General features: G+C 41.4%; 1 protein-coding gene across 4 annotated transcripts in view; it reads left to right on the forward strand.

Annotated features, from left to right (window-relative positions):
* The first annotated feature begins 508 nt into the window (after window positions 1-508).
* Window positions 509-18,762, forward strand: part of micu3 (mitochondrial calcium uptake family member 3) — a 129,013-nt gene continuing 110,759 nt past the window's right edge. For all 4 annotated transcript variants that reach the window (XM_033029258.1, XM_033029267.1, XM_033029287.1 and 1 more), the window contains exon 1: window positions 509-830. In XM_033029258.1, coding sequence (XP_032885149.1) covers window positions 543-830 — 288 coding nt within the window. In that variant the 5' untranslated portion in view covers window positions 509-542. The remainder of the gene's footprint in view (window positions 831-18,762) is intronic.

Genomic DNA, 18,762 nt, shown 5'->3' on the forward strand with positions numbered 1-18,762 from the left:
CTTGTGCTTTCCTTATAATCATCTTCCAAGCACAGAACTGGATCATTAGTACCTCTCCCTTTTCTAAAGCCACTCTGATAATTAGGTTCACCACTGCGGTCCACAGCAAAGTGTTGTGTCTGTGCCGGGTTGGCGGGGCGTGTTGTGTTGTGTCTGTGCCGGGTGGGCGGGGCTGCGCTGCTTTGCTCGAGACGCGGCCGCTCGCTAACGGTCCCGCGGCAGCAGCAGCAGCAGCGGCGCGTGTTGTGTTGTGCCGGCCGGCCGGGTGGGCGGGGCGTGTTGTGTTGTGCCGGCCGGGTGGGCGGGGCGTGTTGTGTTGTGCCGGCCGGGTGGGCGGGGCGTGTTGTGCCGGGTGGGCGGGGCGTGTTGTGTTGTGCCGGCCGGCCGGGTGGGCGGGGCGTGTTGTGTCGGGTGGGTGGGGCGTGTTGCGTTGTGCCGGGTGGGTGGGCGGGGCGTGTTGTGACGTGTTGTGCCGGCCGGGTGGGCGGGGCTGCGCTGCTTTGCTCGAGACGCGGCCGCTCATTAACGGTCCCGCAGCAGCAATGGCCGCCTTCAGGAGACTGTCGTCGCTACAGCGCTGGTGCCCCGGCCCTGGGCGACCCGGCCCGCAGCCAGGGGGCGAGTGGCGGCCGATGCTGATACCGATGCCGGCTGCGGCTGGGAGGCGAGGGCTCTGGGTGGCGGTGGCGTGCGGCGCGGCGGCGGCGGCGGCCACCGCCTCTTGGTGCTGCTACGACGCGGAGACGGAGGCTGGGAGCAGGAGGTGGGCTCTGCCCTCCGCTGATGTGCCGCTGCCGGTGCCGGTGGTGAAAGCCAAGGGAAAGGCCAAGGTAGGAGCCGCAACAGCGTGTGAGTGGGATGCGGGTCGGCAGATCGAGAGCCCGCTACGCTTCCAACAGCCACCTGTCACAAGACCAATGCATCACAGTGCAAATAGAAGATTACTCGCAATAATATCATTGATATTTGGTGCATAATATTCAGCTATCTCTCTTCACAAGACTGGTCTTTTTTTTTTTGCACCGGTATATGTCCTTGGGATGCTGCACCATTCGTTGCAAACGCCTCCCAGTGATCCTGTCCTGACCTACCCACGGAGAACCTAGGATGCACTAAGCTCCTCTAGTATCTCTGGGATACACTGTGCTCAGCTGATCTGGCAGTAGCTATGCAGTACCACTAACTGAAGAAAAAAAAACATTACCTATTTGCAGGACGTTTATCCAACATAAAATGATCCCAAACCTCAGAAGGGGCTATTAGAACAGATTTCCAAACTCTTAGAGAGGGATAGTCAGGTTTTTGGCATATGTTCATGTATGGTGAGGTGTAGGTACAATGAAAGTCTTCGCGTTTCCACGTGCCCTATACAGATTGTCTGAGATGTTAAAGCCCAGGAATTTGAAAATGATAACTCTCCTCTGCCGTTCCAGCAATGAAAACTGCTAGTGGTCTCCCAAATTCAACTTTCTGAAGTCAACGATCCATCCCTTGGAAACATAAGAAACTGCACGCTAGAATTTTGAGCAAAACACAAAGTACCAGAGGAACACAACGGGTCAGGCAGCATATTTGGAGTGAATGGACAGGTGACATTTTGGGTCGGACCCTTCTTCAGACTGATGGAGTGGAAGGGGATAAGCTGAAAAAGTGGGGATGAGGCAAATCCTGGCAATCCTGATAGGAGGGTACAGGTCATAAGTGATAGGAGCTGAATGGCCTAATTCAGCTCCTTGACAAACGCCACTATTCAATCAATGTCTCCCTTCAAACCCCATTCTCCTGCCTTCTGTTCATAACCCTTGACACCCATACTAATCAAGAATCTATCTATGCCTGCCTTAAAAATATCCATTGACTTAGCATCCACAGCCTTCTGTGGCATAAAATTCCACAGATTCACCACCCTCTGAAGAAAGAAATGCCTCCTCACCTTCTTTCTAAAGGAACATCCTTTAATTCTGAGGCAATTACCTCTTATCCTGGACTCTCCCACTAGTGGAAACATCCTCTCCACATCCACTCTATCAAGCCTGTCACTATTCAGTACGTTTCAATGAGGTGCCCCTCATTCTTTTAGACTCCAGCGAGTACAGGCCACGTGCCATCAAATGCTCATCATATGTTAACCCACTCATTCCTGGGATCATTCTTGTAAACCTCCTCTGGACCCTCTCCAGAGCCAGCACAACCTTCCTCAGATATGGTGCACAAAATTGCTCACCTTACTCCAAATGTGGCCTGACCAGCACATTTTAGTGACTCAGTATTACATTCCTGTTTTAGTATTGATCCCCCTTGAAATAAATGCTAGCATTGCATTTGCCTTCTTTCCTACCGGTTTGATTTGCAGATTAACTTTTTGGGAATCCTGCACCAGCACTCCCATGTCCCTTTGCACCTCTGATTTCTGGATTCTCTCCCCATTTAGTAAAAAGTCTATGCCTTTATTCCTACTACCAAAATGCATGACTACACATTTTGCTACACTATATTCCATCTGCCATTTATCTGCCCACTCTCCCAACCTGTACAAGTCCTTCTGCAGAGTCCCTGCTTTCTCTACACTACCGGTGCCCCTTCTCCTATTTTCATATCATCTGCAAACTTGGCTACAAAGCCTTCAATCCCCTCATCCAAACAATTAATATACAACGTGAAGAGTAGCATCCCAGCACCGAACCCTGCGGAACTCCGCTAGTCACTGGCAACCAAACAGAAAAAAAACCCTTTATTGCCACTCTTTGCCTTCTGACATCCGGCCAAGCTGCTATCCATGCTAGTATATGCCCTTTTATACCATATGGTGCAGTGACTAGGTAAGCTGGGACCTCAGTTATTTACAATATATGTTAACAATTTAGTTGAGGGAATTAAACGTGACATCTCCAAATTTGCAGGTGACACAAAGCTGGGTGGCAGTGTGAGCTGCGATGAGGATGCTATGAGGCTGCAGGGTGATTTGGATAGGTTGGGTGAGTTGGCAGATGCAGTATAATGTTGATAAATGTGAGATTATCCACTTTGGTAGCAGGAACAGGAAGGCAGATTATTATCTGAATGGTGTCAGATTAGGAAAAGGACAAAGGACATTTATTGTCACATACACCAATTGGTGTAGTGAAATTTGTCTTGCCATGCAGCACACAGATAAAGATTAGACACAACATTAAAGAAATTTAACAATAAACATAAAAACATCCCCCACAATGGTTCCCACTGGGGGAAGGCACAATGGGGAGGTGCAACAAACATAGGTGTGCTTGTACATCATTCACTGAAAGTAAGCATGCAGGTACAGGAGGCAGTGAAGAAAGCTAATGGCATGTTGGCCTTAATTGCGAGGAGATTTGTACAGGGCCCTGGTGAGACTACACCTGGAGCATTGTGTGCAATTTTGGTCTCCCAATGAGAGGGGATCTTATAGAAACATATACAATTCTTAAAGGATTGGACAGGCTAGATGCAGAAACAATGTTCCCAGTGCTGGGGGAGTCCAGAACCAGGGGTCACAGTTTAAGAATAAGTGGTAGGCCATTTAGAACCCAGATGAGGAAAAACATCATCACCCAGCGAGTTGTGAATCTGTGGAATTCTTTGCCCCAGATGGCATTGGAGGTCAATTCACTGGATGTTTTCAAGAGAGAGTTAGATTTAGCTCTTAGGGCTAAAGGAATCAAGGGATATGGGGAAAAAGCAGGAAAGGGGTACTGATTTTAGATGATCAGCCATGATCACATTGAAGGGCCTAATGGCTTACTCCTGCACCTATTTTTCTATGTTTTTATGAGAGGGTTGATTCACAAGTTATAGGAGTAGAATTAGGCCATTTGGCCCATGGAGTCTACTCCGCCATTCAATCATGGCTGATCTCTGCCTCCTAATCCCCTTTTCCTGCTTTCTCCCCATCACCTTTTGTCACCCGTTCTAATCTTGACAGATGGGTGGAGTAAGTGATGAAGACTATTCATGAAAAGTAGGCAAAAGGGTGCCAGATAAGGAAAGGAGTGAAATGTAAACTTAGATGTGAGATATGAATGGAAGAGGAAAGAGGAGACTAGAGAAAATATCAGATTCAAAATAAAATGTGTACAGGGGGTGGGGGGAGTGCAAGTTACTGAAATGGTGGGCAATGATCATATAGTGGGAGAAATGGGAGTGCACCAGGGAGGGATTGGGTGATAGGGAGGGATTTATTTGAAATTGGAGAATTCAGTGTTCAAATGGTTGGGTTGTAATTCAACCAAGGTGCAGTTATTCCAATTTGCATGTGGCTTCGTTCTAGCAATGGAGGAGGCCAAGGAGAAAAAAGACTATGGAAATGGGAAGAGAAGTTAAAATGGTTGGCAGCCATGGGGTTTGGCAGGCAGAGCACGTGTTCAGTGAAATGGTCGCCCAGGCTATGCTTGCTCTTTCCAATGTAAAGGAGGCCACATCCGAAGGACCTAATGCACTGGACAAGGTTGGGGATGCGACAGGTGGTGGGATCACGTTGAAGGTAGCGGAAATGTCAGAGAATGATATGTTAGATGTGGAGCTAGTGGGGAGGTCCAAGGATACTCTACACTTGTTTAACCTGGGAGAGGTAGTGAGAGCAGAACTGCGGGACCCAGAAGATATGGGTGAGGGCTGTATCCACAGCAGCAAGGGATGGGAGGGGGTGGGGGCGAGGGATAAGATTAGTTCCTTGATCTTGTTGATGTTGAGCGAGAGTTTGTTGCAGCACCACAACCAGCTGTTCTATCTCTCCTGTAAACTGACCTATTATTCTGCCATGCCCCCCCTCCTCCACCTTACTTTGTCCCCTCTCTCTCCCTTTTGCCCAAACTGGATTCAGACTGGATTTCTCACCTTTCCACTGCCTCCGTCTACGTCCACCTATATTATTTCATCTAGCTTCACAATTCGCACCTGTTCTATCCTTATCTCCTATTTCTTTTCATCTCTGCCCTTTATCCAACCTAATCAACCCCCTCCTTGTCCCCCTCCCCCTTCACCTGAACCCACCCAACATTTGCCAGGCTTCGTCCCGCCCCCACTTCTCTTCCAGCTTCACTCCCCCCCCCCCCCCCCCCCCACATTGCCCATGCATGTCATCCAGAGATGCTGCCTGACCATCACTCTGTGTCTTTTTATTTACACCAGCATCCACATTTCCTTGATATTCTGTGTCCATATTGATAAAGCTCAAATTCAGCGTGCCTTTTCTTACCTGCCATGCCACTTCCAATGACTTATGTCCATGCACCCCCAAAGATTATTGTCATTGCATTTAATTATTACGGTCAGTCCCATGTACTTACAGTGCCCTCCATAATGCTTGGGACAAAGACCCATAATTTATTTATTTGCCTCTGTACTCCACAATTTGAGATTTATAATAGAAAAAAAAAATCACATGTGGTTAAAGTGCACATTGTCAGATTTTATTCAAGGGTATTTTTATACAGTTTGGTTTCACCATGTAGAAATTACAGCTGTGTTTATACATAGTCCCCCCCATTTCAGGGCACCATAATGTTTGGGACACAGCTTCACAGGTGTTTGTAATTGCTCAGGTATGTTTAAATGCCTCCTTAATGCAGGTATAAGAGAGCTCTCAGCATCCAGTCTTTCCTCCAGTCTTTCCATCACCTTTGGAAACTTTTATTGCTGTTTATCAACATGAGGACCACAGTTGTGCCAATGAAAGTCAAAGAAGCCATTATGAGACTGAGAAACAAGAATAAAACTGTTAGAGACATCATCCAAACCTTAGGCTTACCAAAATCAACTGTTTGGAGCATCATTAAGAAGAAAGAGAGCACTGGTGAGCTACTACTCGCAAAGGGATTGGCAGGCCAAGGAAGACCTTCATAGCTGATGACAGTAGAATTCTCTCTATAATAAAGAGAAATCCCCAAACACCTGTCCGACAGATCAGAAACACTCTTCATGAGTCGGGTGTGGATTTGTCAATGACCACTGTCCGCAGAAGAATTCATGAACAGAAATACAGAGGCTACGCTGCAAGATGCAAACCACTGGTTAGCTGCAAAAATAGGACGGCTAGGATACAGTTTGCCAAGAAGTACTTAAAAGACCTTGCAAAAAGGTCATGTGGACAGATGAGACGAAGATTAACATATCAGAGTGATGGCAAGGGCAAAGTATAGAGGAGAGAAGGAACTGCCCAAGATCCAAAGCATACCACCTCATCTAAGGTGGGGGTGTTATGGCCTGGGCATGTATGGTTGCTGAAGGTACTAGCTCACATCTTCATTAATGATACAACTGCTGATGGAAGCAGCATAACGAATTCTATAGGCACATCCTATCTGCTCAAGTTTGAACAAATGCCAAACAAATGCTAAAGCAACAAAGGAGTTTTTCAAAGCTAAAAAATGATCAATTCTTGAGTGGCCAAGTCAATAAGTCAATCACCCGATCTGAACCCAATTGAGCATGTCTTTTATATGCTGAAGAGGAAACGGGACTAGCCCCCAAAACAAGCATAAGGTAAAGATAGCTGCAATACAGGCTTAGCAGAGCTTCCCCAGAGAAGACACCCAGCAACTGGTGATATCCATGAATTGCAGACTTCAAGCAGTCATTGCATGCAAAGGATATGCAACAGATACTAAACATGACTACTTTCATTTACATGACATTGCTGTATCTCAAACATTATGGTGCCCTGAAATGGGAGGGGGGGGGGGGAGGGGGGGGGGGGGGACTATGTATAAACACTGCTGTAACTTGTACATGGTGAATCCAAAGTATAAAAATGGCCTTTATTAAAAGCTGACAATATGCACTTTAACCGTATGTGATTTTTTTCTATTACAAATCTCAAATTGTAGAGTACAGAAGCAAACAAATTATGGGTCTTTGTCTGAAACATTATGGAGGGCACTGTAGATCAAAATTCTTTGATGCTTCTTATTATAGACACCTATGGATAAATTTAACCAACTTTGTTCATATCTCCTTGTTATCAACTTTTGATGTATCTTGTTCCAATACTTCCTTCTTCACCATCCTATTGAAGACGGGTGAAAGACATCTAAAAAATGTCTTTACTGATCTGTGTTTACAGGACAGTTATGCTGTTTATGTTTATGGTTCTGTTTTTGGTACATATAACAGTCTAGATTTGAAAAATGAGGAAGTAGTCTAATTGAAAGTAACTACATTTTTACAGGACTGGATAGGGTGGATGCATAGAGGATGTTTTCCTTGGCTGAGGAATCTAAAGGCAGGGGAATCTAAAGGGAGGCGTCATGGTGTCAGAATAACACGAAGGCCATTTAGTTGAGAGATGGGAGACATTTCTTCACGCAGAGAGTGCTAAATCTGGAATTCTGTACACTGAGGCTTTGCTTAGTTTAGAGATACAGCACGGAAACAGGCACTTTGGCCCACCGAGTCCGTGCTGACCAGCGATCCCCACACACTAACACTATCCTACACTCACTAGGGCCAATATACAATTTTGCCGAAGCCAATTAATGTACAAATATGTACGTCATGGAGTGTGAGAGGAAACTGGAGATCCCTGAGAAAACCCACGCAGGTCACAGTGAGAATGAACAAACTCTACAGACAGCGCCCATAGACAGGATCGAACCTGAGTCTTTAGCGCTGCAAGGCAGCAGGTCCACCGCTGTACCACCGTGCCGAATCGTCATTGTTCATTCATAGAAAATTAGTGCAGGAGAAGGCCATTTGGCCCTTCGAGCCAGCACCGCCATTCAATATGATCATGGCTGATCATCTAAAATCAGTACCCCGTTCCTGTTTTTTCCCCCATATATCCCTTTAGCCCTAAGATTTTTGGATATTGGAATGGAGTGTGGCGATAGTGATAGAAAAATGTGTTGTTTATGTATATTTCATGCAATATTGGAAATATTCTAATATGTTAATAATGTACACCATAAGAGTTATAAAGCTGGTCAGACGTACTCCATTGCACATGAAAATGGAGTCCACTGGGAAATTGAAACAGTATAAAAATAGTTTTTTTCGGTTTTGTTTCTCATTAATTCCATTCATAAAATGTTAAACATTCTGAATGATAAACGTACTTATTCATCACTTCAAAATATTGGAATGTTTTTCCAGGAAAATTAGAAATGCATATTAATTGTGTACAAACCTGTAATGCTGAGGATTAGTGTCTATGAAGGAATGATAAACATCTATGTATTTTATTTTGAAAGTTACACTTGTGTTTATGAGCATTTGTGTCAAACATATAAGCTGTTATTTAATTAAGTTGATTGTTATTAGAAGCAATGCATAATATGAAAGAATATAGAAATCCATAACTGTACTTGGAGTATTTGAAAAAACAGTCACATAAGTAACATTGAATCGAAACATATTAATCATTGGCCAGATCAATGTGCCAACAAAAGCTCAGTTAATATAATTCTGATCGTTCAATTCAAAGGCAATGTTAAAGGTCATCTAGTTTGAGATTTGTGCACAAGATCTTCGTAGCCGTATTGTAATGGTGCAGCAGTAAAGTACTGGAGTAGTAATCCAGAGGATTGAGTTCATGACCCACTACAGCAGTACTTTAAATTTTGTAGTGACTTCACTGTAGCTGACTTCATATACACCTCACATGTTTGATTCTTAATTGATGTGAAATAAACTAGTAGCTATAGGCCACTAAATTGCCTGTGGTTTTTGAGGCAATTAGGAGTTGGAACTAAATGCTGGGTTTTAAAGTGGCAGCCAAACATAATAAAATAAAAGACACATTTGTGTCAACTTCTGAAGAAGAGATTTTTGGCCTCTTGGTGGGTTTTAGAGGGTGCCAAGGTAGTTATAACCTGATGTTCTGACATATTTCTCAGCATTATTAAAAATAGATTAGCATGCTTTTTAATACTGCTGTTCGCGCATTATTACTGTGTGCCAATTACGTATATGGTTAATTGGTCCAAATGATCTACCCCTTTCTTCCTTCTCACCCTTCCTTATCTCTCATTTTTTTCTCTAATCCAGAAAACTACCTGGTTGCTTACTTTTAGTTTAGAGATACAGCGCAAAAATAAGCCCTTCAGCCCACCGGGTCTTCACCGACCAGCGATCCCCACATATTAACACTATCCTACACACACTCGGGACAATTTTTTACATTTACCTAGCCAATTTACATACATACCTGTATGTCTTTGGAGTGTGGGTGGAAACTGAAGATCTTGGAGAAAGCCCACGCGGTCATGGGGAGAACGTATAGACAGCACCCATAGTCGGGATCGAACCCGGGTCTCTGACGCTGCAAGCACTGTAAGGCAGCAACTTTACTGCTGCACCACTGTGCTTCTCTGAAACTCTTTGCTCTGTTCATTTGAATGTCCTTCTTTTTATTTTATGTTTTATTTAAGTTTAGACAAGAATGTTTTGAAACGCCCTAGGAAGTTTTTGAAGCTTTTTGTTTCAGGCTGACGTTTTCTATGAGGAACACTATATTGGCAGTTCATATGTTTGTATATATTAGAATACAGCATCAAAAATGTAGTGTTTCTCACACTTTTTGCTGCTGAGTACCAATTAAGTACTTTCTTAAAGTCATATGGACCGCTTTTAAGATTTTAACACTTTTTGGTTGCTGCCTGATTTGTGCATGTAAGCTTAAAATTAAATGAAAGTGCACAACAGTGATTTAAATAAATTTAATAATATGAAACTTGCTCCATTTGGTACAGAAAACAACAAGCAGATGAATAAATATTTTAAAAGAAACCCCTCAAGTGAAATGAGTGTGATTATTTAACAATGTAAGTCTTATTTCTCTGCTTGCATTGAGGGAGAATGCTTTAGATTCGTCACATATTCCAACTCCAGATATAATTACATAATTTTATAAAAACATAATACAAGTAATAATATCAAGATCACGTTTTTTATTATTATTCTACATGTGCACATTGAATAATTTCCTTTTAAAAAATAAAAATAAAAAAAGATATCCAAATGAGATTTCTGTGGCTGCTGTGCCAATGCAAACTTGCTGGGCAAAGTTCCTTACAGCATCTTTCCAAAGCTTAGTCTGTTTTGGTACTTGGTTTTATTTGCAGCCATTGCAGAATATTTACTCTTCACCCTGGAAAGTAGAATGCAAGGCAGGAGGTTTTGACTGCATGTTTACTGAGTTCTGGATATTATTTAATGACTTCATGGAGGAAGCAGATGAAGTTAGGTTTTGAAATTTTTAGTTCAGATCTTATCACTTGACAACTCCATAAAAGGCAACAGTGAGATTTTGGATAGACACAAAGTGCTGGATCAACTCTGTGGGTCAGGCAGCATCAGGCAGATCTCAGTGTCTATAGTTGAGAGCAGATCACATATCAATTACTTTACTTTTCAATCAATCAGAGTTTGAAGGGCAATACTCTTTGACTTTTGGAATAGCTGAATTCGATGGGATGATGATATTTTAATCTGAAGTGCGAGATCAGTGTATTAACTGTTATCAGAAGACAAAACGTATCAAGATTTTCATCCAACTCTTCCCTAATTTAGCATTTTAAAAGTTGTGATTTTAACTGCCATTTCAAACACACAGGATATACTTCTCTGCACAATTAAATATAACTAAGATAAGCAAGCTGTATATTCCAAAAGCATTCTACTAAAATAAGATTGGAGTTGGAAAGTCTTTTTGTTCTTATCACAGTTCATACACTCAATTAGGCATTGAAGCAGTCAGTTACTTGAGCACTCAGTGCACATAAATGATGGGACTACCATCAAATATCAGTTAAATTACAAATCAGCCTAATATGACTACAATGTCAGTAATTCTGCAGAAGACAGTATCATTTACTAAAGCAACCTTGCAGATTTTATTGGCAATGGTATGGCCCAAGAATCTCCGTCAAATGTAAATGGTGATGTACATTTGGCAATGCGATAGGCCAGGCAATTAGACATTTTTAATATACCTTAATTTGTCATTATTGCAATGCATAGCAATATGGATTGAGACACATATAAAATTTACCCCAAACATAAATCCCCTGAGATGGCTGTAGCCTTGGATATAGGAACATTTTGGAGCTTGACAATATCCTAACTATAAAACTGGAGTCATATCCCATTGATTAAATGCCAAAGTTTGTACTGTAAACAACAGATAGGATAAATCCAATCTGTTAAAGATTGTCCAATCTGCCTGCTCTGAATTTTCAACAATGTGTAATTTACTGCTAAGTATCAACAATAATTTACTTGCTAGTGCACAGTTTCAGTTTTGTTAGCATCACTCAGCTCCAGATCTTATTTGACCCTTTCGCCAAATATGCAGAAAGAGCTGAATTCCAGACGTGAGGTGAGATTGACTGCACTTTAAGGATGAACTTAACAAGGTTACAAGGTTGTGTGGTTTCCCATTCTTGAAGAATTTGCACACGACTTCAAGAAAGTGAACAAAATAACTTCTTGCCTTGGAGACTGGGATCGCTTTTTCTAAACATCAGAATTGGATCTCAAATATCATCAAATACATTACCATTAATTATTAGACTGCCTTTTATAATGTAAATTAGATACCAAGATTGCCAATTTAATAACTGGGTATTGAGAGACTTTTAAGTAGTAAAAATCAAATTTTTGCTTTCAAGATGAACAAAAATAACAGTGCATATCTAATCTCTTGTAAATTAGTAATTTGATTAACTATAGGCCATCTGTGCGATACACTTGTGGACATCGCTAAATACAATCAAGCTCCCATAATATTAAATTTCAAAATCCAACAATGGCAAAACTAGTATCCTCTCTCATTCTCTCGCTCCATATTGAGTGATTTTTTTGGTGTGTGCGCAATTTCCCAGCTGTGGACAATAGTGACTGGAGGACATCTGTAAAAACTGAACCATGTTTTGTCATCTGGATTAAAAAGGGATCACATTAAACATTACAACTGAGGTCCATGCCCAAAATTCCACAAGAGGTCTATCGCTGGTAGAGATTTAAATATAAATTTAGATTTCTTGGGAGCCAGATGTGCTTTGTTGTACATGAAAATAAATATATCAGTGATATTTTTGGTGGTGCTTTTTATAATGTTGAATGCTAGACTTTAAAAAGGACTTGCTAGCACTAACCTCTAAATAAACGAGAGACTCAAAAATATTTATTTCTCATGTACTGAGAACAGTACATTGAACATTCTTACTTGCTGCAGCTTTACAAGCCCATTAACACAATAAGATGCAGATAAATAGGATTCAGTCTTTTTTTATGTAATGTGTATTTTACGTGAAGATCCCCTGAATAAATGGTCACTTTTGCATTTGTAACTCATTTCAAGAAAGGAAATTGAGTCACCCAGGTTCAGAAAGTTGTTAGGAGTGCTCTGAAGGTTTTAGGTTGTATTGCTTTTGAGTGTGAATAGCATGTGAAGGGGAACTAATAGTCCAATGCTTTACTTGATCAGTGTAAGATTATAAGTAGGTACTTGGATTGTTCCATGACATCCACTTGAAGCACCGCACAGACAGACAAGCACGTGGCTGATATTTTGCTGCAGTTCTGCTGCTCTGGAAAGCCAGGGGGAAAAATAATGGTGACAGTGAGCCCCATACACCCAATAGAACAGCACCATTTGCACACACTCTCGGGATAGCAGCATACCCCAGGAAACATGATTCTTATACTGCATGAATCTATCGGGTACTGAGATTTTAGTCCTCTGATGGATGTTTGAGCATTAGATTAGGTAGAACAGAATAATATTTAAAAAGTTCAAAATTGTTACATTCTCTACTAAAGGAACAAGAACCATATTGATTTGCTGTTTGTAGAAATAAGACACTGCAGATGCTGGAAGCTGGAGCAAAAACAACTGGGGGAAATCATGCAGGCTCTGTGGGGCAGGGGAAGGGAAGGCATTGTTGATGTTTTGGGTCGAGACCCTGCATCAATCTACAATTCCTCCCCCCTTTCTCCACCGTAAATGCTTCTCGACCTGCTGTCAAAATGAAGGATGCTCTCATTTGATGCTGACTTTATTTCATTGATGTTTTGGCTTGTTTTACAGTTGAAAGCCTGATGATCCATTTCATGGTTTCTATGGAAGAAGCCAATAAAGTGATATTGCTTTGTGTAAGAGGCGACATGCTTTCACAGATGATCCGACTTAAACTGTCATCACTGTGTAATGAATAATCTACTAATAGAGAATTCCCTTGGAAAGACTAATCACAAAATGGCAGAATTTCAAAGTCAGTTTGAAAGTGCGAAACTTGGACTTGAAACATTGAAATAAAGGTAATTATAATGACGAGCATGGAATTGGTTTCCATAGAAAGAAAAATAAAGGTAAGGCAGTAGATCAATGGCAAACATTTAAGGAAATATTTCATAAATTTCAACAAAGGCATTTTAATGATGGGGAAAAAAGTTCCATGAGAAAGATGCACTATCTGTGACTAATTAAGGACGTTGAGGATACTATAATATTGAAAGAAATGACATGCAACATTGCAAAGATTAGCAGTCAATAACTAAAACTAATCATAAGGGAACAATTCAAGAGTAAATTAGAAAATAACATAAAAAAGATTAACAAAGATAAAGTAAACATTGGTCCATTAGATGAGGAGGGAATTAATAATGGGAAATTGAGAAATGCCAGATATTCTAAATAATTACTTTGTATTGCTCTTCATGGTGTCACCTAAGAAAGATCCCGACAAGAGATAATCAGGAGGCTATAGAGAGGGAGGGATTTAAAATTATATTTATCACAGAGTAAATATTTCCGAAGTACTTGAATGGGCTGACAATCTCCTTAGTAATGAAGGTCTGCATCTTAAGATGTTGAAGGAAGGGGATACAATTATGATGGATGCATTGGTTACAATCTACCAAAATGTCCTGGATTGTTCAGAAGATTGTAAGGACACTATTCAAGAAAGGAAGGAGACAGAAAGCAGGAAACCAACATCTGCCTTCAGGAAAATGCTAGATTCCATTATGAAGGAGGTAATAGGATATATAGAAAATCTAAAGAATTTGACCAATTTGCTGGAGTTCTTGGAGAATATAAAAAACAAGGAGGCTAAATTGGAACTAGTAGGTGTGTATTTTGATTTCAGAATGCATTTGGACATTGAGGTTTCAAGCTCCTGCATCTTCTCCAACTTCTTCTTCTTCTTGCGAATGAAACATAAACCAAAGGAATAGTTAGATCTCAAGCCGGGTGTTGAGCAGCCAGGTTGTTGTCTGCATCAATGTCTGCCAGGCCCTGAGCTCCATTTGGTGGGTGGTAGAGCGGGCACCCAGATATGTTGGCTGTCTGTTGTTGTGCTCCGCATTCACAGGCTGGGCTCTGGCGGAGCCCCCATCTCCACATGCTGGCATTGAAACGCCCAAAACAAGTACGAAGTCTGTTGAGCTTCACCCATGCTCCTCTGGAGAGGTCAGACCCTGGACAGCTTTTATCTGGTGAAGAAATGTAGCTGTGTAATGGAGATGAGGTTGCCATCCACTCCTGTGACCACTTGGTGGCTATCCAGTGTGCTTTTGTCTCAGTTGGCTGGATGGATGCTAGGAATTGTTCTCCAACAAGGTAGAAGAAACAAAATCAAATGTTGGGGTGACACATCCTCAACGATACTTTATTTTCATTTATTATGTTATCTTTGAGTACTGTGTTTATAGACATGTTATGCTGCTGCAAGTAAGAATTTCAACATTTCGTTTTCAGTACATGACAATTAAACTCTTTTGACATGACTTGACTTCTCAAGGACAATTAGGGATGGGCAATTAAATGCTGACAGTCTGCAAACCTCACATCTCTTGAAAGAATAAAAACATTTAAATGGATGAAATGAGTGGGCAGGAAGTTGGCAGATAATTTGGAAAAATGTGACGCTATCAACTGAAAGGAAGAATGAAAGAGCAAACTATTTAAAAGCTGATTCTGCAAAATGACGCAGGAAAGGATCTGTGGTCCTTGGACATGAAAAACAAAGTTAGCATGCACAAACTGCAAGTATTCAAGTATGAAAGAAGGGAAGTTTTAATGCAATTTTACAAGGCACAGGTGATTTCCGTCTGAAGTATAGCATACTTGTCTCCATGTTTAAGGAACGATGTGTTTACACTGGCAGCAGCGCAGGTGGCTTACTGGGATGAAGAGGTTGATATACGAGGAAAGATTGAACAAGTTGAGTCTACTTTTTGGACTATAGAAGAAAGAGAGAAGAACTTACTGAAGTGAGTGAGATTCTGATGGAATGTAGATGCTGAGGGAAATGTTTCTCTAAATTAGACTATCTAGAACTAAGGGCTTTAGTTTCAGAATAAGTAGTTGCTCATTTTAATCAGATGAGAAAAAAAATCTTCTTTTAGAGAGTTGTGAATCTCAGTCTTGAGAGGCAGCATCATTAAATATATTTGAGATATATTTTGAACAAATCTCCAATAAATATAATTTACCTAACTCACATTTTTTTAGATATTTACAAATTAGACATTTTTTGAGGGCTACTCAACCCTTTTTTCCGTTACCACATCAAACCGATATCTTGGGAAACTTTTTATATTTGAACCCTTATCAGAATGGGCTTAATAACGACTTTTTATGTTGATTTTGAAATTAAAAAAAGATACATTTGATAAAATTAAGAATGACTGGGAAAGAACTTCAAATTTCTTTATTTATAGAGAAATGGGAGAGGATTCTTCAATTAGTTAATACTTCCTCAATGTGTGCAAGACACGCTTTGATACAATTCAAGGTGGTTCACAGTGCTCATATGTCAAAAGATGTTAGCTCGTTTTTATCGTCAAATAAATCCTACCTGTGACGGATGTAATTCTGAAGTGGCCTCATTTACATATGTTTTGGTCCTGCCCACTTTTGGAAAAATATTGGAAATAAAATGTTGATACTATTTCTGTAGTTTTAGGTATTGATTTACAACCTCACCCTATTACTGCAATTTTTGGGCTACCAATGTTAGATTCTATTCATTTGTCCCGTTCCGCCCATCGGCTGATTGCTTTTACCACGTTAATTGCCAGAAGATCTATTTTATTTAAATGGAAAGATTCCAATCCTCCGACCACACTTCATTGCTACTCTGAAACAATATCATGTTTAAATTTAGAAAAAATTAGGAGTGACATTGTTGAACCCTTGGTTAGATTTTATAGGGCTTGAGGAAGATTTATTCAACATTTTCATACGACATGAACTGTCCCCTCTCCAACTGTTATAATAAAAAAAATTGTACTGGTATACGGTGGAACGGACTTGATGACAAACAAGGACTTAAATTGTTGAAACTCTTTGCAACCCAGATTCTGTTTTGCTTTTTTTTTTTCTTCTTTAGTTTAGGGGGGTTTTGTTTCTTGTTTTTTTCTGTTTTTTCTTTTTTTTCTTTTTATATTTTAGTTTTTATACATATAAGTTCTCTTTTAAACACTTAACTTTATTTACATGGACTGGCTTGCTGTCTCTCCCTTCGGGGGAATGCGACTTTTTTGTCGTATCCCCCTTCTCTGCCTCCATCTGTGCTGAGGCCTAATGGCGGAGCTGGCGACCTCGAGACTCCGGAGGCAGCCAGTCAGGACTCACCCTGGGCTCGCTCCCGTGAGGGCGGCCCAGCTCGGGGCTGGAACGGCGCTCCCGTGAGGGGCTGTGACGCTCCCGTGAGGGCGGCCTGGCGAGGGGCTGAGACTCTCCCGTGAGGGGCTGTGGCGCTCCCGTCGGAGCGGCCCATCCCGAGGGTGGAATGGCGCTCCCGTCGGAGCGGCCCAGCTCGAGGGTGGAATGGCGCTCCCGTCGTAGCGGCCCAGCTCGAGGGAGGAACGGCACTCCCGTCGGAGCGGCCCAGCTCGAGGGAGGAACGGCACTCACGTAAGGGCGATCCGGCTCGGGGCTGGAACGGTGCTCCGGTGGCTGGGACGGCGTTCTGGCGGCTATGACCTGAGTCCTGGGTTCAGCCGCGGGCCAGCGGCTGTGTCCGCTGGACTGGAGGGCGGCAGCTTCGACCACCCCGGGCCGCGGTGTTTTAGCCGGCCCGTTTGCGGGGTTCGGTGAGCCGCGAGACTGTTTGTACCATCGCCCGGTGGGGAATCGCCTCGGCGCAGAGGGAGAAAAGGAGGGAAGAGACTGCAGCCGTAAGATTTTTGCCTCCACCACAGTGAGGAGGTGCTTGGAGGATACACTGTGGTGGATGTTAATTTGTGTTTAATGTTGTTTATTATTGTATGATTGTATGTATGACTGCAGGTACGAAATTTCGTTCAGACCGTGAGGTCTGAATGACAATAAAAGGAATTCAATTCAATTCAATAGAGACCGGGAGGTCTATATTCAATGTGTATTTTGACACTGGGCTCATATTTAGGTTATACCTGCCATTAATGTAACCCTGATCCCTATGTATCAATATCACTGTTATGTTTATCATTACTTTTTTGTTCTTTTGTTTTTACTTTTGAAAAAAACGAATAAGATGATTTTAAAAGAAAAGAAAGAGATATAAATTGTGGGCTTTGGGAAAAGAGTAGGTGAATGGGACTTATTCGACTACTTCTTTGAGCTGGAAAAGACAATGGGACTAATGACCTCCTCTTGTCATGACAATTCTATGATTCAGATCGAGATGATTAAAACCTGAAGGAATGTAATTTCACGCTGGTAAATGTTAATTTTCAGCGTCGGGGGGTTGTTTGACATTAATTAAAGCACTAAAGTTTCCACGAGACAAATGAATATCCTGTTTTTCTGCTATGTTCAGTAGGTTTCCACCATAAAAGTATCATAAACTTCATGACGTTCGATGTATTTCTCTGGTACGTTTCTGGAGAGAGACGGCAGAAGCAATAAGTTAACGTACTGTGTTTCCCATTTTCTATTTTGAGCTTATGGTTGATGGAAGTTTCTCTTTAAGCTACGCTGTAATGATGACCATCACTGATAGTTATGCGATAATATTTTGATCAAAAACTCTGGGGCTTTATGCTTGTGCATTAACGGAGTCGTATAGCATGAAAATAGTCCCTTTGGCCAAACTTGTCCATTTTCGACAAGATGTCCCATCAAATCTACCATTTGCCTGCTTTTGGCCTATTATCAATCATGCCCAAATGTCTTTTAAATGGTGTATTGTACCTGCCTCAACTACATCCTCTGGGAGCTTGTTTCTTATATCTGTGTGAAAAGGTTGACCCTTGGGTATCTATCAAATCTTTCCTCCCATCTTAAAGCTATGCTCTTCGGGTTCTTAATTCCCCTACCCATGGTAATTACTCTGCATTTATCTATTTCCATCATGATATTATACACCTCTGTAAAATCACCCCTCAGCCTCCTGCGCTCCAAGGAGTAAATGCCAAACATGGTAATACCAGATATTGGCTGGCTGTTGAAAAGGACTTGGAATTTGAAAAATGTGGACAAAGCAGATTTTTTTTGTAGTTAAACTTGAAATGAACATTTTCTTTTCACGTTAACGCCCTGTTCCTTTTGTTTTTCTGTTAAAAAAGTTATTGGAAGTGGCAACTTTTATAGCAACCTGAAGTATTAATCATTATAAATCAGAAACATTTAAAGAAACATTTTTATTTCTGTGTCATCCTCATAGCTTTTGCTTTATTTAAAACTTTAGTCTTTATATGATTTAAAGATTATAATCAATCAAAACCATGTAAAACTGCCATGTAATTTGTAAAAGTTAATTAATTTATTTCACCTTTGAGATTGTGACCTAAATATTTTTGAAGCAATAGCAAGTG

The sequence above is a fragment of the Amblyraja radiata genome, chromosome 1 (genome assembly GCF_010909765.2).
Source record: "Amblyraja radiata isolate CabotCenter1 chromosome 1, sAmbRad1.1.pri, whole genome shotgun sequence".
NCBI classification, from domain to species: Eukaryota; Metazoa; Chordata; class Chondrichthyes; order Rajiformes; family Rajidae; genus Amblyraja; species Amblyraja radiata.